General features: G+C 46.4%; 1 protein-coding gene across 1 annotated transcript in view; it reads left to right on the forward strand.

Annotated features, from left to right (window-relative positions):
• Positions 1-25,567, forward strand: part of LOC144179424 (neural cell adhesion molecule 2-like) — a 187,494-nt gene that overhangs the window by 134,327 nt on the left and 27,600 nt on the right. Inside the window, exon 4 of the mRNA XM_077707775.1 lies at positions 10,417-10,623. Coding sequence (XP_077563901.1) covers positions 10,417-10,623 — 207 coding nt within the window. The remainder of the gene's footprint in view (positions 1-10,416; positions 10,624-25,567) is intronic.

Below are 25,567 nucleotides of genomic sequence, written 5' to 3' on the forward strand. Positions count from 1 at the left end.
CTCCGGGAACGCCAAAAACGTCCAGGTGTGCGATACATGTAGTCTATCTGGTGAAAGGTTGCACGCGTCGATTCTCCATCACGATTCTTAAACCCTGATTCCAGATAATTTACCGAGATTGAGTTACGTCGAATGGTCGTATCGCAGGACGACTTCTGTGAAGAGTTCGTACGTATGTTCGACATTCTGCATCCACTAATTTTCACTAAAGGGAATAGTTGAGGGGTTTTGTGGTTGAGAAATACGGCTTGCAATGTCACAGCGACCGGCCTAACTAACCTTGCAGCAGTTAACGTGCATCAATTTTAAATTATCCAACAACGTGTCTGAAGTTGAGATTGTGCTCATCAGTGTATACCACAGCCAATATCCCAGCCATTGAGACTGTCATTACGAAGTGAAAATGACTCTGCAGGTGTTCTGGCCATCCGCATTTGCAGGCAGAATGGCCTAAATTTCGGTGGGGTTGTTACATGTATCAGCATAGGGAATATATTGATTCCGCTAGCACTCATCTCCTAAGCAAAATTTTATTCCAATCAATGTTTAAAAGAGCCAGGGCGTGCTGGCACTAGTAATATTTTGAAGCAAACTAAAATTTAATTGAGTCCTTCGGTCGAAGTTTTATTGAGTAGTATGCAGTATTTTGAAGGTGAAGTTTTTTTACAGGCGTACTGCTGGCTTACACTGAATTTCTAGTCGACGCAACTTTTGTTCTTCGTGTTTGTGACACCGGAGCTACTTACATTTCTCTAAGCCATAAATCTTTATTCGGCCGCAATATCTATCAGATATAAATTCAAGGTGATCTCGCAAGCAAAATAGGACGCTTACTTTACGGTGACGTCGAAGGTCCAGCCGAATTCACACACCTTCTTGCCTCCATCCGAGTGATGAAGAAACGTCCCGCCGAGCTGTCAAACTACTTCAAGCGACTGCCTTTTATTCATAATAGTTTTTGTGATTGGGTAGCCTTGAGTGGCATTGCATGATGTTGAATTGTCTGGCAGGGGCGTTCTTCTGGAAACCTGAGAGGACAACCTGCAATTACAAGAGGTGATAAAAAATATTTCTGTTACGGCAGTGCGATTTGTACAGTATTTAATGCAGGTAGTCTAATAAAACCCTCCGGTTTCATCCGATGAGCATTTTCTTTCTCTGTGTAGGGAATGTTTTAGGGGCGTAGAGTAAAGCAACGATGAAAATTCTTCAAATGAAACATGCAAAAAGCGCTATTTTAAGAAAAACCATTTGTTTTTCAAAATGCCAGCCACCACCGACAGCCACCTCGCCCCTTATGCGGATCGGTTAATGTGTATAAGTTTCGCACCTTTCATTGTTATCTTCGCGTCTAAAAGGGGAAATAAGTATATGCACATTTGTTCCCGCAGTGCCTCCGCAAGAGCTGATTGTTCTGGACGAGTACGGACAGAAGCAAGTAGATGTTCTTGGGCCATACAACGAGGGCGCCACCGTCCTACTTGTATGTGAAGTTGAAGGAGGTGAGTGTAACATAATTTTTGTGTACGTAACGAGTGAATTTCAGCATTTTTGTGGTACCGCGGGAGTTTAGAGCATTCGGGGCTTCTAAAAGTTTTTGTAGCTGATTTGAGCCCATGGGGGTGCTCCAGTTTTTCTATTCCTTTGTATCAATGTCTGCCATGTCATTCAGTTTTTCCATTCAGAACAGGAATAGCGCCGCCTTGTCGTAGGACGCATAGGTAACATGGGGTTGCGGAAAGGTATACATAGTCGTTTATGAGAAGCTGAGAGACGATAGTAGAGGAGTAAAAAAGAGTTAAATTTATTAACCACATCATTTGTCTGCACACGTATCGCGTGAGAATTTAGCCTTAGAAGTACAATACGAAAAGCTCCGCGGAAATGAGGTGGGTCTCAAAAGTCGCCGCTTCGGACATCGGATCTCCAGAAACTGCCATATGAATGGTAGATATTGCCAAACCTGTAGCACATATTTGTGTGACACCTAAACGTCAATTTCCGTAGCGCAGAAACCAGCAATATGTAACTGCGATATGTCAATAAACGTTTCCTTTCTATTCCATCTTGTACTGAATACCTTTGATCATATCTACTGCTTCGAGTGGAGCTGCTTTTTGGGACCACAATTATCTTAGTCAAAGCCACAGATAAGTAATGTCAAGGAATTTTACAGCAATGATTAAGAAGGCACAAATAGTGAGGGTTTGATGCTGTTAAATGTTATTACTAACAAAACAAACATCCCATTGAACCACAGACGCCCATAAAACATCCGTTGGACATCCGGTGTCGGACATTTGGACGTCCGTTAGACACCCGCACAAAGTCAGCGGACGTTTTAGGGACGTCCGTGGGATGGTCCGATGCAAAGAAATTGCTTATCTTACGAACGTCCGCCAGACGTCCTAGCCTGATTTCCCGACATCCGGCGAATGTTCAGAATCGACATTTCCAAAACGAGATGTACAGGGGACGTCCAGCGGATAACAAAATGCGGATATTGAATATCGGCTGGACGTCCGCGTTTAGTCCTAAATTTGTCGAATCAGGGAAAACCTGTACTCGCTGTAAACTTCAGTGCTTTGTTGATAACATCCCTTGAAGCACTACTCCAGCTTTAAGAATACTTGGTACAAAAGCCTCTTCTGTAGCTTGTTTTGATACAACCCTAATTATAAATGCTTGCCCCATGCACTCTGTGGATAGACAACTCCACACCCTATTTATATTTCTCTTGCCATGTGTGCGAACAGTGATGTTACAGAAGCATAACACAGTGGAACGTTGCAAGCTAATCGTCGTGACTTCAATAAGGACTATGCATACACTGCGGGCTGTTGTGTCAACATAAGTATGAATAAGTTGCAGTAGGCAGTTACCTCGGTGAAGAGGATGCTTCAACATGACAGCCCAACGTGTACACATGGTTCCGTATCGGAAAGGGGTTACGATAAGCTCGCAATTTCCACTGCATTATGCGACTGCAAGCATCAGTGCTCCCACTCTTTTGAGGGCCCCACACCACATTACGATGCTGTCAACCCTTCTCCTTCTCCTCCTACTCTTGCCAAGAAAAATATGAATAGGGTGTGGAGCTGTCGGTCCACACCGTGTGTGGTACAATCATTTATAATTAGGGTTTTGGCAAAACAAGCTACAGAAGGGGCTTTTGTATTGAGTATACTTAAAGCTGGAGTAGTACTTCAAGGCATGTTATCAGTAAAGCACTGAAATTATCAGCAAGTACTGGTCTCACGTTTACTAGAAAACTGAAACCTACACTATTAAGCTTTACGTATCTATACCGAGTATGTTTGGGATATTTCCATTAAATTGCTAAAAACAAAACTTCCAGCAACGCACGCTAAATAACAAAGAGTTAGCTTGAAAAAGAAGTATTGAACAGTTAAGCAGGCTGCTAAAACAAATATACTGAATGAAATAGATTACATGTTGCAAAGTACGGCATGCACAACAGATGAGACAATGTCGCAAAGCTTGAAAATTCTTTATTTAACACTTTATAACTCCCAAAGTAAGTAAAACCTTTCATGTGCCCATTACGCTTCATGCCAGGAACATGTTGGCTGAAACTTTTCCCCCAACTCCTTTGTCAGCACCTGCAAAACCAAAAGCAACAATTACAGGTTTCTTTTTGAAGCCACCCGACAGAAGTCAAATACATGTAAATTCGAACTTCATGGTTTATGTAGTCCTATATATGGCCACATTATTAAACACACAAAAAGAATTTTAGCCAGCTTTTGAACTATTTTGGTTGGCTCGAATCTACAGCTAATCTAGATCGCAGCAACAAGAAAAGAAATCAACACCGCTTTTGTTTCTCCTGTCGCAAGTGTGAATGGGCCTTTATGCACAATACATTCACACGGTGACTGGCACTTGCGGAGGGACGTAACTATGCGCACCGAAAGCCTGATTGGCCAGGCTAAATGCCTCTCCCCTCCCCTCAAATTTCAATATTTTTAATATGCCAAGTGGCCCAACTCCAAGCTTGGCAGCGTCAGTAGGTTGCGTTTCGATACGATGCATGCTTTTCACCTACGCGCTTTGACGGCGTCTATCAATTATGAGTCTATCGCCTCCTCCACCCCCCCACCTAAAACGCACCGTACGGCTTCTTACACGTTTCGTCACACCGTGCCTACATTTCACCTCAAGGCCAATGCATTACGGATCTCCGCAACGCGCTCACACAGTAAAAATTGTTACAACCCTTTCGGTAAACCTGAGTGAACGTAAAAGTAGCCACTGCGCACACCACGTCGTAGGTAGCGCCGGGCTGAGTGTGAACGCGGGCATACCAAACGACAATCTCTTTCAACAAGAGTACGTGCACGAACCGCTGATAGCTTTAAAGGGGCCCTGAAAGGCGTTTTGAGCACTCTAAATGAAGTAGCGCAATCATTAGATTGGGTATTCAAGGTCATCTGGACCAAGTATTACTCTTTTACGCGCAGCGGAAAGCTCACACTTTTGTTGCAAAGTTTGTCGCTTTTTTCTCACCCTTTCCTTCATGTTTTTGGATGCGCCATCTTCACATGTCTACATCATCGATTTCCAGATGTTCGTCATGAGCTAGACATCCTGCTATTGGGCGGCTTTTTCACGCACTTCCGGCAATTACGTGTCCGCACGAATTACGTGTCCGGCAATTACGTGTCCGCACGAAGAGACAATTTAGAAAAAATTAAACCGTTCCAGTGCCGCATCAATGTATTTAAGTAGTCCTTCTTTCCGAATACATTTAACGATTGGAACGTGCTCCCGAATGAAATTGTGCGCTTACCGAATGTTTTGACTGCTCTTGAAAGTGTTTCCTGAATGCTAACATTTGATTTACTGCTTTTGATCGTATATTGTTGCTTTGTTCTGAATTATATTCTGTTGCTATGTTCTGCTGCGTTCTGATTACCGAAACAAACCTGTATTCCCATTGATTGGCTTGTATGATTACATGATGTTTTTGTTATTAATAATTAACCCCCCTACGAAAATGCCCACCGGCGCTGTAGGTATTTCGAATAAATAAATAAATAAAAAAGAGATGAGCCGTCTGCTCAGCGTCGGCTCGCCGGCTGATCTGCCAGCGGAGTGTCGGAGTGCTTGGACATTTTACGTCAAACGAAACAAGTGTAAACAAACGCTCAACTGTTCGTATTGAATGCAACACGGCCATAACACGACATGGATATTCTCTTACCTGAGTACGTTTCACAAAGAAAGCGTTGAAGCCCCGTGGCACTTCTTTTGTGCAATCGCAGAGAACGCCCTGAGCCGAATGCCCGCGTTTGACGGATACATTTTATTCCACTTCAAAACAATCCAGAGATGCGTTTCGAACGAACACAACGTCACAACATGCGTTGCAAGTCTGAACCGCGATTGACAGACGATGGCTTGCCTCCTTCTGCCCGTCGTAAATTCAGCACACACCTCGCGCGCGGTTGCGGGGACGAACAGCAAGTCACTTAACTCTAGCGCGCAAGCCGAGATGGATTTTAGCCACGCACACTGCACATACCCCATGCGAGGTTGAGTCATACGTCACTCGAGAAAGATAATCCAGATCATGGGAAGCACTATTCACCCGCAGAAACACAACGTCGCATTTCATCGCGAAACAAAGGTGTCCACAACACACACACCATCGCCTCCTGTAATGCCAAACGCATCTCGCACTTCCCAATGGGAGTGAGTGGTACGCCTGCAGTCCCCACATGTCGCCAGGTGGGGCCCCGAGCTGAACCGGGATCACGCAACCGTAACTGACTTCTGGGGCGGTTTGTGCCTTGTTGCCAAGGCAACCGATGTTTGAGATTGTCAAAGAAATGGCGCTCGCTCCAGCGCTAGAAAGCTCAGAGCCGCGCCGGAGCATGTTTTGCCAACGTTGCCGCTCTCCACCACGCGTCGCCCCAAGCTGAACTGGTCACATGATTGAAGCGTTTTGTGCACGGGTTCTGTATCGGTTTAAAATGCCTTTTTCACGTGCCGCCGGCAGGAATTACCACGACCGCAAAATAAGACCCGGCACCAGCGGGGCCACATCTGATACAGCGCTTTTTGGATAAACAGTGCGCGGTGCATGAGGGGCATGAGGGACCGAGCGCACGATCTTCCCGAGCGGCTGCGAGTTCGCCGCCGATTAAAAGTCACGTGCTGCCCTGCAGCAACGCACACCGCGAAAGGGCAAGGCCAGGCCGCCGCACAAATGCGGCCAGATTTTTCGTTCGCTTTTCCAGCCTTGAGCGGAGTGAGGGATTCAAGGTGTCAACAAAGCTTGCCCGTAGCAGACGGCAGTATGAGCAGCGCGATAGCGGAAGTATGTCACCGCCGAGGAGCGCAGCATCACGGGAGGGAAGGCTGGCGCGCCATCAACAGCGGAGAGTAAGTTGAAAGAAGGAGGAAACGCGGCGCGACGATAATGCGCGGTTTTTGATTTACGATTTCTCAGCTAATACTCATCGCTTTAACAAAATTCTTGCGGGAGGAGATTGCTAATGCATTGTCTTATATGGTTACTTGTATATCCATGCATCGGCGGAAGGTATTTCAGGACCCCTTTAAGGAAACGATATGACTAATTTATCGCGCCTATGTTTGCGAAGAAAAAGTGATTCCGTCTATGTTTGCGAAGAAAAGGTGATTCACTGAGCGCATTTTTACACTGTCATTCAAGACGCGCTAAGCCAGTTATGCCTAACTTCGGCGCAACCTACGGCTATTAGGGCGCTTGCAGAACACGGAAAGCTAAAGACGATTTTCCCGCCCCCTCCCCACTCACCGGCACTTATAAAAATGTCTTACCTTTCGTTGAGGAAGCAAAAAGATGTCTAGAAGAAAGCAGCAGGGTTTCTTTCTCTAAGATAATCGAAGTTCGTTGGCGCTTCCCAACTCGCACACAAACGCGAATGGCTATGGCTATACGGCTTGACGTGTCTTGACCAGTGTTGGCTTTGTATCGCACAAAAGAAAAATAATGAAAAACGTTCAGCACAAAACAATACTTTTCAGCCTAATTAGCAGCAAACCAAACAATACAACATTGCATATCAACCCATCTGTTTTATAAAACTTTACGAGATGTGCTGTCGTTTTTTTTTTTTTTTTGAATTAGAACACAACTATGTAAAGTTGACTCGTTCGGGCCGCAACGAGTTATTTGTGCGCGAGCCAGAAAAGTGCGAGGGTTACAGCTACTACAATTGTTTTCTGAGCTTACAAATTGTTTGCCTCCCGAACATAAATAACGCGAGGCTAATTACGATGAGTTACAAACATGATTGAGGAATATTGCTTCAACCATACAGACGTACGATGGGCGTCCAGCGAACGTTATTGATGGGGCCATAGTAAACGTCCATGCACAAACGTAGCTCGGACGTCCGTCGGACCAAATTGAACGGACGTTCACGTTTGCCAGAAAAATACATCAGAAGTACGTCCACCAGACGTCGAGCGCGGCACTTGGACGTTCCGCTGTAAAACGGATGTCCTACGAATATCTTTGGTCCAATGGGAGTAGTGAAATTGCTTTTGGGCATCGTCCATCTTTTAAGGCGCCCAGTTTCATAGATTCTGTAGAATTCTTGGTGGGGTGATCCGGTAACAATAATTTAAATTCATTTTAAGCCATAGGAAGATTGAGCTGAGGCCAGCAATACCTGGTTTACCAAAATATTGACAACAGTGCAAGCAGCAACGACCTTCTAAAGCAGTTGTGAATAACACAGCCCTTAACACTGGTGGTTCCTACGAGTGAGCATGTAATTTATGTTTTTTAGGTATTTACCAGACCTTTCTCACAGAAAACAGTATGAGCTGATGTACACATAAGGTAGTGGAGAATGAAACTACGGTTCTGCTCAGTTTATAAAATAATCTGCGAAGGACACCGCAGAACAAGTAGTCCTTATAGGTGGCAATGTACAGGCCACAATTATTTTTTATTAGCTACAGGCGCGTTTCCGCCTCTAAAAAATGACGAAAAGTTAAAAGCCTTCTCACGGCTACGCTTCCCCAACCTCGTACGCAGACTCATTCCCGCCAAGTTAAATACAGAGAAACACGACAAAGCTAAAAAAAAACTCAAAAAGGGGGATAAGCAGGCTGTGGGCAGTCGCTATTAAGTAACTTCGGCACTCGAACTTACCAGTTAAAGGGTTCTTGAAATACCTTCCGCCGATGCATGGATGTACCTGTACCCAAATAACGCAATGTATTTGCAATCTCCTCCCGCAAGAATTATGTTAAAGCGACGAGTATTTGCTGAGAAATTGCACATCGAAAACCGCGCATTATCGCCGCTCCGCGTTTCCTCCTCCTTTCGACTTACGCTCCGCTGTTGACGGCGCGCGAGCCTTGCCTCCCATGATGCTGCGCTCCGCCGCGGTGACGTACTTCCGCTATTGTGCTGCTCAGACTGTCGTCTGCTACGGGCAAGCTTTGTTGACACCATGAAACCCGCACTCCGCTCAACGCTGGAAAAGCGAACGAAAAATCTGGCCGCATGTATGCGGCGGCCTGGCTTTGCCCTTTCGCGGTGTACGTTGCTGGCGACATATGACTTTTTATCGGCGGCGAACTCGCAGCCGCACGGGGAGGGTCGTGCGCTCGTTCCCTTGATGCACCGTGCACTGTTTATCCAAAAAGCGCCGTATCAGATGTGGCCCCGCTGGTGCCGGGTCTTATTTTGCGGCGGTGGTAATTCCTGCCGGCGGCATGTGAAAAAGTCATATTAAACCGATACAGAACCCGTGCACAAAACTCTTCAATCATGTGACCAGTTCAGCTTGGGGCGACGCGTGGTGGAGAGCGGCAACGTTGGCAAAACATGCTCCATCGCGGCTCTGAGCTTTCTAGCGCTGGAGCGAGGCCATTTCTTTGACAATCTCAAACATCGGTTGCCTTGGCAACAAGGCACAAACCGCTCCAGAGGTCAGTTACGGTTGCGTGATCCCGGTTCAGCTTGGGGCCCCACTTCGCGACATGTGGGCACTGCAGGCGTACCACTCACTCCCATTGGGAAGTGCGAGATGCGTTTGGCATTACACGAGGCGATGGTGTGTGTGTTGTGGACGCCTTTGTTTCGCGATGAAATGCGACGTTGTGCTTCTGCGGGTGGATAGTGCTTCCCATGGTCTGGATTATCTTTCTCGAGCGACGTACGACTCAACCTCTCATGGGGTATGTGCAGTGTGCGTGGCTAAAGCCATCGGCTTGTGCGCCAGAGTTAAGTGACTTGCTGTTCGTCCCCGCAAACCGCGCGCGAGGTGAGTACCGAATTTACGACGGGCAGGAGGCAACCCATCCTCTGTCAATCGTGGTTCAGACTTTCAACGCATGTTGTGACGTTGTGTTCGTTAGAAACGCATCTCTGGATTTTTTTGAAGTTGAATACAATGTATGTGTCAAACCCGGGCATTCGGCTGAGGGCGTTCTCTGCGATTGCACGAAGAAGTGCCACGGGGCTTCAACGCTTTCTTTATGGAACGTACTCAGGTAACAGAATATCTATGTCGTATTATGGCCATGTTTCATTCAATACAAACGGTTAAGCGTTTGTTTTACACTTGTTTCGTTTGTCGTAAAATGCCCAAGCACTCCGGCACTCCGCAGGCAGATCAGCCGGCGAGCCGACGCTGAGCAGACGACTCATCTCTGCCGGAAGTGCGTGAAAAAGCCGCCCAATAGCATGATGTCTAGCTCATGACGAACATCTGGAAATCGATGATGTAGACATGTGAAGATGGCGGCGTCCAAAAACACGAAGGGAAGGGTGAGAAAACAACGACAAACTTTGCAACAAAAGTGTGAGCTTTCCGCTGCGCGTAAAAGAGTAATACTTGGCACAGAGGACGTTGACGACCCAATCTAACGGTTGCGCTAGTTCATTTAGTGTGCTCAAAATGCCTTTCAGGGCCCCTTTAAGAAGCAATGCTAGCACGGTTCTTGTCAATACAATACACGCATTGGAGTGCTAGTTACCACACCAAATTAAAACTGGGCATCTGCTTGTAAACACGTATTTAGAAGAAGCGAGATACAGTGCAGCTGATATAACCGAACGACGTGCCTTCAAAAAAAGGAAATGTCGCATTGCATAAGCGCCTATCAGTCAGCGTCCCAGTCAACTGGCACACGCCTATAGTGTATTATTCTACACTACAGAATGAACTCTGTGTACGCGTTGGTTATGATACATCAACATGTTCTGTGCTGCTTAGTTCAATCCAGCGGCATTAAATTGGGAAACCTTCGTCACACGAACACACACACACTCATTAACGCATTCACGCACGCACGCAGGCGCAGACATTCTAATAAGCCTCAGTATGTTTGCATCGAAGGAAACAATCGAATTCAGTCGTGCCGATGTTTTTTTTTGTGCAGGCGATCCTGCACCCGATGTGTTATGGTTCAAGGATGATGACCTCTTGGACTCAAGTTTCACTGTGCTACGAGCGCAAGGCGTTGTGCGCAACGAGCTACAGTTGGGTCCGCTCCGCCGGCCAGACCTACTGTCGGGTCTCCTTTGCAGTGCCTCCAACAGCAACCTCTCCGAGCCACTAACGGGGCGACTAACGCTAGACCTGAACTGTGAGTACGTGTTATTATACAAAAAAAATGGCTATAGGCACAGCAGATTTACCGCTTTTAATGTTTTATGGGGTGTTGGTTTCAATACACTATATTTTAATGGCACCTAAGCCTTCTTACGTACTTCGAAGGCAAAATCTTCGGTACTTTTTTGAAGCGTACTTTTCACACACATGTCCACATGTCGACACAGCCGCTACCGTGTTTTAACATGCCTAATGCATCTAATCCACCCTTATTCATAGTTATTCCCTTTATTTCATCGTCATTTATTTTAATCCTCTTATCCTATCTTGATCCATCTTAACGCGCCTCAATTATAGAGCAATCTACCGTAATCATACTTCAACCTAGTTTATTCTGTCTTAATCTAGCCCAATGTATCTTCATCTTCGTTATTCGGTACTTTCTGTTATGTAATTTATACTAATCATCCTCCATTTGTTTCAATTGATTCTTATCCAGGATATTTTATCATCATCTACTTACACACGTTTAATGCTGTGAACACTAGTCCATGATTATTGCATGCTAGTTCTTTTAGCCTACAGTAACACTATGTCGGTATTCATCTTGTATGCTTGATTCAACTTCATCTACCTTTTTCTAACTTTATTATATTTGTAATTATTCACTAATCAATAGAAATGGGGACCACTATCTTTTGACCAACGCTTGCATACATTGCTTCGCTTCTGCTGTCACTTGGTCCATTTGTTTATTTGCATCATTTTTGCAGACACGGTGTGAAACGAGATTAACTTTCCAACGAGACATATAAGAGATTCACCTTATAAAATTAGCGCTCGTACGAGGAAGGAACCCGCCTCCACAACAAACTACAGGGCGAGGTAAATAGGCTAGAACAGTTCTTGCAAAATAGCAACGCAAAGCTGGGAATTTTGTCGTTTTGGAGCGCTGTGTTTAGGAGCCCATTATCGCGTTTTGGTGGCCTCTTAACCGACAGAACCGAACGCGGAGGGGTACATGACATAGTTCGAAACCTTAGGTCGACGAAGAATGCACGGGGGTGATTGAGGGCACGATGATGAAACGGAGCAAAGCCCAGCGAAAACATTGAAAGAAAAGTAGGTGAACAGAGCACGGCGAAAGATGTCTGTAACGCCCGCTCGTCACAAAATCCGCTTCTTTGGGCAGGTGGGCGGGGAATGCGCCCACTGGTACCCTAAATGAAAACAGCGCAATACATGAGTGGAGGTATGCCACTGGCGCTTATGAGAGGGAAGATGGGAGGTCCCTAAATGCATACGCACGCGGGTCTCTCAAAATACGCGCCTCAATTTATCTTAAAACCAAGAACACGTGAACAGCTCTGAAGAAATTTCGCATTACGGCGTGTCGTAGTCGTCGGCGTTTTTTATCTTGTTTTGCTTACTGAGAATTCGCAAGTTCGTTCGTGGGTGGGTATTTGAAAAATGATCTGTGCTCCTGTCACTGGAGTTGAAAAAGTGACCAAGGTGGTCACACCGTATGAAAAATGGGTGTGGTAGTTTCTTTCTTAAGTGTGAAACAGGAATGTATCATATATTGCTCCTTAAGAGGTAGAAAGTTTCGCCTTTAAAGGAACCCTGCAACACTTGCCATCGACTACTAGTAATGTATTTTGGGATAAAGTCTATTGTCCCAGAAATCTCCTCCCGCAAGAATTATGAAAATCCGTTCACAATTAACGAAACTACGCGCGATGAGAAATCGCGCATAATCGTTCCCCCTCAACTCGTCCGCCGACAACGCGAGAAAAGCTGCGCGCTCTCTCCCGGATAGGGGGGCGGCTCGCGGCGTTCTCTTCGACGGCCTTCGATATATCACACGCCGGGTAGTTTTCTCCTTTTCTCCGCAACGCGGAGGGGCCAATTTCCGGTCTGGTGCCACAAAAAAGCAGGCATGGGTGCCTGCTCGCAAGTGCGCGCTCGGGCTGGTAGGGCGTTTTTGAAGCAATAAACGTTTGTAGTCGAGTGGTTCCTTGAAAGGGAAGTATTGAGCTCATCACTCAAGCTCCGCGCGCACTCAAAACACAAAAGAAGCGGCAAAACTGTGCCTACAGGTTCAGACATACAAGAGGTTCGTACACAGCGATGACGACGACGGAAATGGGAGAATCTAGCCGCGAAGTTGACCAGTGACAGCCGATCGGGCAGCCATGGCCTATGTGACGTCCCTTAGGCCATGCCAGGGGTTGCATAATGAGGACAACTGAAGAGAGAGCGGTTGGTTTTTCCGCGTCTTTCACATCGATTTACGCGCTCACCGCTTCACGTGCGCGTGTAATATTTGGCTCAGGTATTTCTTGCAGTGTAATCTAAACGTCGCGCACGTTTACTTGCACTACTCAAAGAGGGTCGCAGGGTCCCTTTAAGGAGGGAGGAGCGCCTTTTTTCACTTGGAGTAGATGAAGATTCCCCCTTTCGCGAGCTAATGGAAAAGCGCTCCTCCTTTGAAGCAGCATGGCGGTGGTACCCGAGCAAGGCGTGTTACGCTAGGAAGGCTTAGCGAGTTGATGGGTTGGAGGAAGCACAATTAGGTAGGTGACTGTGTTGGTTAAAATGCGCTAGAACAACAAAGACAATATTTCGCGAGCACCATAACTGCGGTTAGCAAGGCATGACGCTCTCCATATGCGTGACTTTATGCATTCGTCCCGGGAGGCGCTCTGCCCTCTCGTTTGGCGCGAATCCGCCGCCGTTCAAAGACCAGAGGTCACGATGGCATTAAGAATATCGCTTTTAGTTTCCACAGGAGTGTAACTACGCCGTTCCGCGACACACGAGATCCTAACCACACAATGCGGCCGTTTGAGAACCACTAGTTGGTGTTAGTCCCCTCACATTCCTACAACCAAGGCATCGAAACGCATTCCGTTTGAAATCGCGCATATCAGCGCAAAGGCGGCGCAGGCGCCCCTAAAAACGGATCCTTCACATCCGTCGGAGAGAGAACGTCTCTACGCAATAGAATGCGCAGATGACACTGCTCGCCATCGGTATAGTGAACTCGAACTAAAGCAATCGTAAACCTTCAAAAATGGCCGATAGATGACGAAAGGGGGAGAAGGAGGTGGTGTGGAGCAGCAGCTACTAAGAATCACTATCAAATGGCGCTTACATCAAGCCATTTCTGTTATGCCTTACGTAGGCAACATTACAGAGGCCGCACACTGGCGGGCACAAATCGGGAAGAAACAGCATAACACAGCAACATACACTTCACTGAAGGCGTTGCCAACGCGCAACACATAGCACCCTGTTCACATGTCTGTAACATTCACGTGATCACAAGCCCACAACTGTTATTTCGCGAATGTAACCAGTGTAAGTGCTACTATTAGTTTAAAGTTTAAGTAGTAGAATGGATCAAAGAATAAAAAAATGGCTGGCTATTACGATGCTCCGTAATACGATACTTGGGCGCAGCTGTCTAGCTGTTTTGACTGTGCAAATATGCTGATGCAAAGAATTTCAGATGCACATATTCGTATGGTTGCATGAAACTTGTATTTATAGTGGCTGACGAAGCACATGCACCGGTTGCCTCGCTCATTGTTCAGGCCTCACTGGGTATTCTGCCGTCGGGGGTGCGGAGCCTCCGCTCTGGCAGCTCGTCTAAGCGGTATTCACGCGACGGAGCCTTTCAGCGGAGAAATCCGAGGGAGATCGCTACGTCACCGGCGGCGGACTTCCGCTCTGCGAGCTCCTTCGCTCACGCGGAGGATGCAACGCTCGGACGGATATCACTGTTTGCAGTCGCCTATCTCTAAAGCAGAGCTAACGCAGCACTGGCGATTACGCGACGGTAGCAATTTCTGCTAAAGCCGCTACGTACTGATCTTGTCAGCCGTTGAAAAATTGGCTGTGGACGCTATGAAGGCGCTGCCGCGGGTGGATAACGGTGCGCGACGGGTGAGGCAGTGGGTGGGGAGACGCGCAATGGGAGCAGCCGCCCGGTTCGCCTACAGACCCACATACAGACGTTAGGCTTAACACTGCGGCGAATATTCGATTGCCGCCCTCGCAAGCGGGGCAGATGACGATTTCTAGTGCAATTTGCCATGACACCAATACCCCCTTGCTCGTATGTGCAGCTTTGTTTGCTCTTTGGGGAGCGATAACCAGCTATTGCTCGGGCTACCTGCGCCGGCCTGGGCCACTTCGCGGCCGCGGCCGGCGCTCGACTGTACTGGTGGTCTATACGCGGCCCCCTCAGTGAGCCTGTCGTTTGCGCGGAGCACTTTCGCGTCCAGTGTAATAAAAAGCAATAAAAATACATTGCCTCTAACCGCTGTATAACTTGAGTTGCGGCCAGCTGCCTGTCGAACAGACGCAATCCCGCCGCCTCCATCCCCCAAGCGTCGGATCGTCTGTAGATCGGAGGGGTGCGCCGGAGAGAGACGGTGACGTATGGGGTCACGTGGCACCCACTCCTAGGCGCCAAACGGCGGATTTCTCCGTCGTGTGAATGCCCCTTTAGCTGCAAAGGCTGACAAAGCACACGACCTGTTGCCTCACTCGTAGTTCAGCACCTACTCCTGATGGCTTCAGAGCGCTGAGACCGCACTCACTCCTCGTTTCTCTCGACGGCAGCTATGGTGAGCCTCCGCGTCGGCTGCGCGAAGTGCGTCTCAGAAAGGGACCGCGAATTGCGTCTCAGGAAGCGAGCGAATATCATCGTCACGCGCACACCCCTCTCACGTTTTCGCAAAGCGCCGCCATGTCCAGCGTCTCGTGCGGGAACAGCATACCTCGCTCTCCTCCCCTTTCACACACTTTCGAAGAGGCGTCTCGCCACCACCACCGCCATGGAGGAAGAAAAAGTTAGGAGACGGCGCCGCCGGAGAAACGTGAAGCCTATACATAAAAAGTAAAATCGAAGTCGGCCCAGGCGTCACTGCACCACGTGACCCCACCGCACCGCCTCTGTATGGGCCGCCGCGCTCTTCAATTTCGTCTGCTCGAAACTGCTCTGCGGCCCGTTGTCGCGAAGCCTGCTATATGTTGGTTTTTTTTTCCCACGGCTTTTGTCTTCCGCACGTACGCGGCACTCCTGCCCGCACACGGGCATGAGATCGCCGAGCAGACAAATGCAGGAAGGACGGGGAACAGCTACCGCCAACGAAACACGAGAGATGCCCCGGAGTCGGAGACCGCCGCCACCGCCGGCCCACCCGACCTTGGAGGGCCGACTGCGGCGGCTTGAGAAAGGGAAACGGCGGAGGGAGCGGCTTCAACGGACCTGGGCTTGCGAAGGCTAGCTGCGTGACGTCATGCCGTCTCCTAACTTTTTTTTTCCTCCATGACCACCGCCAACCGCCCTCCACTCACAATTTGTCGAACACCATCTCCGGTGCTTCCTTACTCTTCGGACTTGCCATCGTTCCATCGATGACACCGACTGCGGCGCCCCTCAGTCCACGTACGGGCGCCAAAGGCCTGTGCCCTAAAAATAGCACGTGTGATGAAACGGCGCAGCTGGTGCGTTTGAGTATTAACATTCATTGTTTTGCCTTCGCTCTTGTAGTAGAGAGCACACCCTTGGTCTAGCAACCATTAAGGGACGCCAGCCAAAATTCTGCCGAATGAGGCCTTGTGTTGTCGGTAACTGATGCATCAATAGGCTGCAATACTTGCTCGTGGATGAAAAAAGGGGCGGTTTAGTATAGCGTCACTAAATAAAGGCTTTAGTGTATCGTACGTTTTTTCTGTCATTGTTATGTGCCGCCAGGATTTTCATTGGTAGGTCGGCACCACGCGATATTTGTTTACATATGGGCGCAGCCATTTTCTTTCTGGGCGCCTCTACTGTCTTTCTCTCTCTCTCTCTCTGCTGCACGGACGCTGGAGAGGCCGGTCGCACTCTGCCCGTCACAACCGGTGGCGGTTTCGTTGGGAGAGATGGCAACTCTACAAGGCAGAAACAAAATGGCCCTCAGACGCTACCGGGTGCGCGAAGTGGCGGTACTCTTAAGCGTAGCTTATTTAGTTACGCTAGTTTAGTATTATCGCTGCACTTTTTTACCATTGCGTGTCTGCAGCGCGTTGGTAAAGTTTAACGGGGCGCAGGCTAGTCGCATACAGCAAGCATGCAGCGGCGCCCACAGAATGTTCGCTGCACACATGGCTGGCCGCTTACGTGGCGAGCCGAAGGGGATAAAAAATTCTGGAAACATTCAGAGAATTGTCCACTAATGCGTAGCATTCTCATGCAGCTTGGCTTGAGTGCGGGCTTCTTCTAGCCACATTTTTTTAGTTTATCTCCATTTACGCTGTTATAACGATCAGAAGTGTAACATATTCGCGAAATCCGCGTTAGTGTGGAAAAGCAGGCCATTATACGCTTTACCATCTTCCGTAATTGCTTAATCTTTCCTTATTTTTGAGTTTTAAAATTTTGACACAGCAATTACCTTAATTTACGCAGGTAAAACGATTACATTGAAGCTTTTGCCAAATCTGCTATATTGTTGAAATGCAGGGTGTTGCACGGTTCCACATTTTCCGCAATTTTTTTATATTTTTCATATTTCTTTAGACTTGCCGAATTTCTTTTTACCAATTATCTCCATTTACGCTTTTTTTACAATTACAGCTTTACATTTGCGATATTTGCGTTAAAGGAGCCATGAAGAGAAAACACAAGTTTGGTTCATTCGAAAGATTGCCTCGTTAGAACCATAACGACACCACTTATAACGCAAACTTCGCTCAACTAAGCTACATAATTAGGAAAAAAGGAAATGAACATGAGACCCACCAGCTCATTTTCCGCAACAGAACCTGTGATGTCACTTGGGAATGCTCTGCGATTGGCGGAGGCCGGCAAAAGCAAACGCATGTTAGGCAGGGCTTACAGTTTGCACAGCGAGCTAAATGCCCGTGAAACACACTGCACATTCTTTTTATGACAAAGAACGGTGGAGTAAACGGTTGAAGTTCCGAACGAACACGCAAGCGTGTGCGCCAATGCGTACGAAACTACTGCCTGGCCGAGCTCGACATCTCGCCGTCGCGCAGACGAATTTTCGGGTTCGAGGCGATCTGACCTTGGGGGAAAAATGCCGTAAACACCGCGCATTGACGCTCGTATCTTTCTCGTCGAAGCAGAGAGCTCGCGCGAACGGCTTTCCATACACGACACCGGCCAACTGGCATAAGCGATACTGCTACTGAAATTGGACTATTATTAACCGTAATAAAAATACGGCACATATGTACCAGTCTGTATTCGTCCGTCGCGACGGGGCTGACGAGGCAGCGGTGCCGACGGCAGGCCGTTCGTCTGTTGTGGCTATCGCGGAATGGTCGCTTTCCCGTCCACCGGGTATCCCACAACTCTTGCCGCTCGTGCACTTAGAAGCATTGAGCGTTCAAGTGGTGTGAGGTTGTTAAATGCAAGCCCGAGCTCCTCGGCGAGAGTTTTGTTCTCCGGATCAGGCGATTCCATGACTAGGGCTGCGGGTGCACTAGGTTTTACTACTATTTTTAAAATGGCCGCCGTCTCGGTGGACTCCCGCGTGTGGGTGCTATATGGAGTCGACAAACTAAGTACCTGTTTCATGGACCGGCTCTATGACGCCATTGTACACGTCACGGAATGTTCAATTTTAGCGGGAGATTTAAAATTTTAGCTTAAATTGCCTTATTTCTCAGTGAATAAAGCATCATTTGCTTCCGGGAAAGCGCTTGGGGTACTATGAAACACCTAATCTTTCGAATAAAACAAACTTTTGTTTTCTCTTCATGGCTCCTTTAATGTGGAAATGCCATGGGTTTTACGTTTTGCCATTTTCCATAGTTTTTATTCTTGGTCTTATTTTTTATTTTTTGCAAAATTTAGACGGACCAATTATCTTCATTTACGTTATTATATCGATTACATTTAATGCTTTCGCGAAATCTGCCTATTGTGGAAGCGCAGACCGTTACACGGTTCGCCATCTTGCGTAATTATTTTATATGCTCGTTATTGTGTTAGTTTTTCAAAATTTTATTTACAAATTACCTCCATTTACGCTATTATAACGATTATAGGTGAAACTTTCGCAGAACTCGGCATTATTGAGAAAATACCATGCGTTATACGTTTAGCCATTTTCAGTCATTTTTTTATGTTTTTCTTAATTTCTAGTTTTTCAAAATTTCTTCGAACAAATTACTATCTCTGTTTACGTTTTGTAAGGTTTACATTTGGAATTTTCGCGATATTTGCGTTATCGTGGAAATGCAGGGCGTTACACGGATCGCGATTTTCCGTGATTATGTTTATATTTTTCGTATTTTTTAGTTTTTCGAAATTTCATTCTACCGTGTGTCTCCATTTACGCTATTATAACGATTACAGGTGGAAGTTTCGAGAAATCTGCATTATTGCGTAAATGCTATGCGCTATACGCCTTGCCATTTTTCAAAATTGTTTTCATATTTTTATTATTTTTTATTTTTTAACATTTCGGGCGAGCGTTTATATCCATTTATGTTTTTATAACGATTACAAGTGGAAATTCCGCGATATCTGCCTTTTTGAGGAAACGCAGGGCGTTGCACGATCCTGGCTGTGGGGGTACTCGGCAAAGAATGCTAGGCATTGTAAAGACGTCGAGAGGACAAGGAGGCAGCACACTGCATGGGCTGTGTCGCACAGAGTCTACGTCAACGATTGATCGGCGAAAGCCGTTGTGCAAGGAAGCACGGTTTCGTTATCGCCGTCGGCGCCGTAGGAAGATCGCAGACGACCGGGGATAATGTATACTCCCCCATATACGTGTCTGCCAGAGGCTGTATAGAGGGCGCTACATGTAAACAGCGAAAGGGAGAAACTCGAGGGGCTGCGGGAGCAAACCTCTGATTTTCTCCTGTTTTCTACCCTTTTTTATCATAGGGAAACTTCAGCTTGTGACTGTTATTCGTAATCGAGATTTCCGGGACGGCATTCCCCAAACAGCCACAACCCTATAAGCGAGTACCTTTTCTGTGAGAGGGTTCTAAACCACATCAAAGTTTTGGTAATGGCAGTTTTTGCTTGAGGAAGAAAGATTTATTACTGCAACCTGATTCGATGTTTTTAGATACTTCAAGCACAGAACACTTCCGTAACCACTCTGTGTTATTTCGTCCTCTTTTGCTTGCAGGATTCGCTATCTCAACATTTATACAAAATTTGAAAATTGGCTGAACCCAGTAGAACAGAAATATGCGTTTCTCCTTGCACACGATACGCAGTTTACGCTTAAGATTCTGGTATTACATTTATAAACACGTTTTGACACGTGAGGAGCACCTTGGCCGATGCTCCATTAGTTCACCCTTCTCCTCGATCTTAACCGATCGAGATCTGAATAATATTTCCGCAAGACGACGCAGCGACACCACCCGAAATATTGTTATGAACACCACCATAAATACTTGACATTTTGCCTAATGTTTATTTTTAATGGAGTGCTAAAATCTCTTATTAGCACTTTGCTACTCAGTAGTGTGTGTGAGAGAGAGAGGAAGAGAGAGAAAGATAGATAGATAGATAGATAGATAGATAGATAGATAGATAGATAGATAGATAGATAGATAGATAGAGAGAGAGAGAGAGAGAGAGAGAGAGAGAGAGAGAGAGAGAGAGAGAGAGAGAGAGAGAGAGAGAGAGAGAGAGAGAGAGTTTGGTTCCTGACTTAGGCAACTGTTTTTTGAAGAGTGTAAAACAGACGACCACACCCCACAGGTTTCTGCCTAAGTGTAAATAACCCTTTGCCACGTAAAATATTTGGCAAGCCTCGTCGAGGAAGTGGCTAATGGCTTGTTTTAGCTTTGTCGCGTACAAAGGCAAGTCAAAATTTTGCAGCGTTCGTGCGCCACAGATGAAGCTCTCTCATTATTCTTCAGCTCGCGCCAACCATCAGATGAAAAAACACAACAACAACTTATGCCGCTCCAAGAAATCCTGGAAGTGTTTACCGACTTTTTCTGAGTGGGACAAATTGCGTATTTGTCGTGAATAAGTTCAAAATTTGCACCTAATCACAAAGTACTCTCGCGCGGGCCTAGCGGCACTAACAACTGCCTTGGTGATTCCGGACATCTTTTAAAGTATTACGCCCTACATTTCTTCGCGTATACAGGGCTGGGTGGCTCATATTTCAAGGAGTCCTGCAGCTTGAGACAGGTCGGTATATTTGCTTTCATCGCAAAAGGATGTGGCAGAGGATTCCCACGTGCAGGGCGCTTTTGCAAAAGAAAGACGAAAAGATTTGGATGTTGCAAAATACTCTAACGCTACCCTGCGAATGTTTAATCTGGAAGGTGGAATTAGGGCGAGTGATAGAGCTGAAGAAAAGCCTAGCTGCGTGTGTTCTGCGAAGGACGTAGCTGTGAGGACGACCAAAAGAATCTCTTGTTCTTTTGTTAGGCAATGTTTATTTCCATTGCATGCAGATGGGTACGAAGGCGAATACCCAAGAGATTAGGTATAACAAATATGCTATACCAGTGTTTAAAACTTCACAGACGAAATAAAGGCAACAAAATTTCACCAGTTACTTTTAAAACTTACGACACAATCAAGAAGCTCACAAAGACGACAGAATCTCAGCAAGACGCTTTATTACCGAAAGAAGATTGACACCCAGAAAATTAAACGAAGCGCAAAGCAAACAACCCTGCCTATCACAACAAAAAGAGCTCGGAGGACTATCGGCAGAACGTCATTCTCTCCTTCTCCCCCGGAATAACAGTGTTTTCGATAAGTATAACATTCTGTAGCACCTTGTCCACAGAAAACAATGCACCACACGCCATCGCTAATGCTACTCAGCAGCTAAGATATTGCGCACAGGCAAATATTTATTCAATTAACAAAGAAAAGAAAGGAGGGGAGGGAGAGCTGTTGGTGCCGAAAGCTAAATAACCAGCTGCGTTTTTATTTTCACCAGAACGTCCCCGCCACAACACATAATTAAGCCATGAGCTCGTTATTTTTTTTTTGGGGGGGGGGGTTGCGGCAGAGTCAACAATGGCAGGTTTTTTACCATGGTAATATGCAGACTGGTTTTGTAAAATTTTTGCCTTTAAGCCGGCCTAAGCCCACAGAGATCGTGCAGTGAGGCTTCGAGGTGATATTCAAAAGAGGTGAACAGAATAAATAGGAGCACCTAGCCCCTATCCTGACTAAGCTTCCTGTCTTACTAAACGACACAAGCTCTGTGAGAGAGCACACGTGAATAAAAATCAAAGTTCATTTTTTTTTTTCAGTGAAAGGTAAACGCGAAGATTTCTCCTCTGCACCCCGAGTCAAAGCCCAAGTCCAAAATCTAGACTGCTTAGACCGTGTCGAACTGGAGCAGTCGGGTAGACGTGGGCTCCATATCGCGAGGGAGCCAGGCTCCGTTCCGACCACACAAAGCGTTTTAGATGCGAAGCATCTCATGCTCGGGGCTGTGTCCCTCCCTCCCTCGTCGTTGTCGTTGTCCCCCGTCCGCACTCTACTGCGCATGCGCGTCTCTTCAGCCCCGTCACCGTTTGGGCTGAAGTCAGGGCAGTTCACTATAAAATTAAATAGTTAGGCGGCGCCCGGTTTCGGTCCCACGACTATCTGGCCGCAACGGGAAGCACGTGGCGCTCTTCCCACTGCGCTACAAACCGACACGGGAGCATGTGCTACGAACGCGCCTTATGTCCTTCACTCATTCAAACTACGCCAAGGAGATACGAATACAAATAAGGCACGTGAAGCTGAACATCAACGGAAACGACGAACTGAAAACTAATGGGAACTTTAGTCGACCCCATGGCTGCTTCGCATACTACTCAAGGTTCCCCCACGGGAGATGGTGTAATTTTTTTTTCTTGAGGCGCTTGATGCGACTTCGCTTATTATTGTCATGGTTTGGTGAGACCCATTTGGTAAAGTTGGCTTTCTTGCAGTGTGTTTTGGCACGATATCCAACACCACCAGTGAGGCAGAAAAAATCTTCGCTTTAAAATATCATTCCGGGCAAGTGCTTGCACTCTATTATGTGTGAAATATTATGTGTGAAATTGATACAAATAGAAATTTCTCACGTATCACTCTCTTTTTTGCGTATTATAAAGACTAAATTTCTTTCGCTGGCCTCTATGTGGTATTATTTCAAAACACATTCCCCTTCCCTCTTCGTGTGTGCGTCGTTTCCGAGGTAGGTAAAATACCTACAATCGCACTAAGTACCCGCTGTACTAACTAGTTGCTGCACGAATGTAGGGGATAGGTTACTGTATTTTAAATGCGAAGCGTTGCGCAATTGTCAATTGCCTTGCGCTTTGTTGCTGGACGTTTTCGCTGTTCATTGATTTCAGTTTTTAAGGCACTTTTAGGGGAGGGATACTCTCGGTCTCCGAAGAATGCTTTAACCCAATGGTCCTCAAGCAGGACTGGTATGTATAAACTTCTGAAAACATGGCCAACTCAAAGTTTCGACGGCAGCGTTTCACCTGAAAACACTGTTTAACGCAAAAGAAAAGTTGCGACTTTTTAGGATAAAACCAAGGTAAACAACAGCCAGCAGTGCTCATTTATCGAGAGAAAAAAAAATACTCAATGCTTCTTGGTAGTCTAAAACTGTTCCTGAAGAGCTGAGAAGGTGGAAACGTAAATAAAAAAGGAAGAAACTCACACTAACGCGTAAGAATTGAAGGAAGCGAGGCTGTACGCTACCTTCACGACCATCACTGAGGTTTAAGTCAACGACTGCAGCCGATTTGCTTCTTCTTCTCTGTTGGAACGACCTTTACTCCACCATTTTTGCTATAAGTGTGGGCTTTCATTTTTTTGGAAGTGATAATCATTGGACAACACCTTGGAGGGGCGTACGTTGTAATGAGTCTTCCTTGTTTTGAGCAAGTGTTGCCACGACTACGGTGAACGCTGGATTCGTCCTTTTCTGAGCAAGTATTGTCACGATTACGGCTGATTCTGGAGGATTTTTTTTGCCAATCTTGACCAATCTCCCTAACTGGGTATGCTTGGCTTAAAAAACGTGCGCAGGGGACGTTGGAAGGTCGTCGGAAGGCACGCACCCATGAGCGCTGGGTATTTTCTTGGTTTGTTAAGTATGGGCCGGTCGCAGCGATTCTCGCGTTCATGCGTGCGCGCTCGGCAGTTTCTTGGTATTTTTAACTGTGGACACGAAATATTACGATTTGCTAAAGAGCTTCACTCATAAAAAAACGTGTGCACATGTTTCCAGCCCAAGCTGAAAAAGTACCTTTCAAACTCTTGGTCCGCTGCACAACTGAGCCATGGAGTTTGGCGGTTTTGTGCACAAAAGGCTGATCCAGAGCCCCCAATTTAACCTGTACAACTTTACCGCGTTTCATTGCTTCTTTATTTGATGGCTCTGTCGACGTAATTTCGGCTCGTGCAAATAAGCTGTCAGCTGTAAAACGCACCTTACAGACTTGGTTTGTGTAAAAATGAACAAACAGCCGTTATGAGTTCCGTTATTTACACAAGTGGGCACCTATCTGTTTGCAAACTTGGTGTAACCCTCGGCTGGATCTCTGCATATTTTGGTTGGTTATCTACAAATAGAGATTGAATGGTTTGAGGATAAAGATGACTTGGAAGCAGTAAATGAACCGTTACACGTGTGTACCTCTCTTTTGTGTAAATCGGCGTTTTAGCACCGTCGATCACTTTTTTTACTTCGCTATCGTTCCAGGGAATAGACCTGACTCTTTATTTGTGCTTGTGTTAAAGCAATTTCAATGTTTATTCTTCTCACATCTGATGTTTTCAGAACCTTTTCAGGACGAGCGCGGAAATCTGGTCCAGTTGGTTCGACTTCCTTTCTAACACCGGAAAAATATGGGATGAGCCGCAAAAACACATGAGCTCAGCGCTGGTCCCTTGTGTTCTTCCGTATTATCCCGCATTTTTAGTGTGTTAGAAATGTTTCAACGGTATGGTCAAGCAAAGAAAAAAAATCCCATTCGTGTATCCATTGCAGTAGCAGATAAACAACAACGATTGAATGCCCGGACTTCCAATAAGGCAAACATTGACACAACTCCCAATCAACCCACCATACCGGCCACTCCTCTTCCGGAGCACGGACTGCACATACCCGACCTTCGCAGGGCTGCAGGAGGAATCAGCGTTGTTTAGACAGAAGGATAACCCGAGTACTCCGGCAGTTCATATTTGCAATGGGTAGGACTGAAAGTACGAAAAAACAAATCCTCTGAGCAAAAGACACTTCGGGGTTTTCGTCCGTCAAGACCAGGAAATGGGACACGCTCGCTGGCGAGAGTAGGGCAAACAAAAATGGCCGATCTAATCTGAATCACACGGTGTAGTGTACGGACGTTCTGTCAGTTCAAGACTGTACGTAAGCGCCAGCCTTTGGAAGGTTGTCGGGGTTCGTCGAGAACGTTCTACTGTAAGGAAAACAGTTTTTTTTGCACCTGAATACAAAACGGTTTTCCAGGTTTCTTCCGATACACGATGCGCCAATTTAAGTAGGGTAACTAAGTGTATTTAGCTCTTGTGTACTACCGGTTATGACTTACGGTGCATAATTAAGAGCCTTACTAAACATTTTGAAAGATCATTTTGGCCTACTTAAACAGATTAGGAACGAAAGATTCTGGTGATTAAACTTACATATGGCGAATCAGCTGCACGCGTTAGGGAACATACTTGAGTGGAAAACATCGTAGTTCAAATTAAGCGAAAAAATGGGGTTGAGCCGATCATGCGCAACAGCATGTACGCCATTATTTTAATAGAATGGCTACCACGGGATGGTAAACAAAGTGAGTGAAAGACCTAGAGTTCAATAGAGAGATGACGTACCAAAGTTGTGGGTCAAAGACGGGACACAAAACACACGATATGAATGACTGAAATTTTTCGGGGGAGGCCTTCTTCCTGGAATAAACATAAACAGGCTGATGATGCTGCTGTT

This window comes from Haemaphysalis longicornis, unplaced genomic scaffold, assembly GCF_048455015.1.
Source record: "Haemaphysalis longicornis isolate Haplotype H1 unplaced genomic scaffold, Haemaphysalis longicornis Haplotype H1 scaffold_4, whole genome shotgun sequence".
In the NCBI taxonomy this organism is placed as follows: Eukaryota; Metazoa; Arthropoda; class Arachnida; order Ixodida; family Ixodidae; genus Haemaphysalis; species Haemaphysalis longicornis.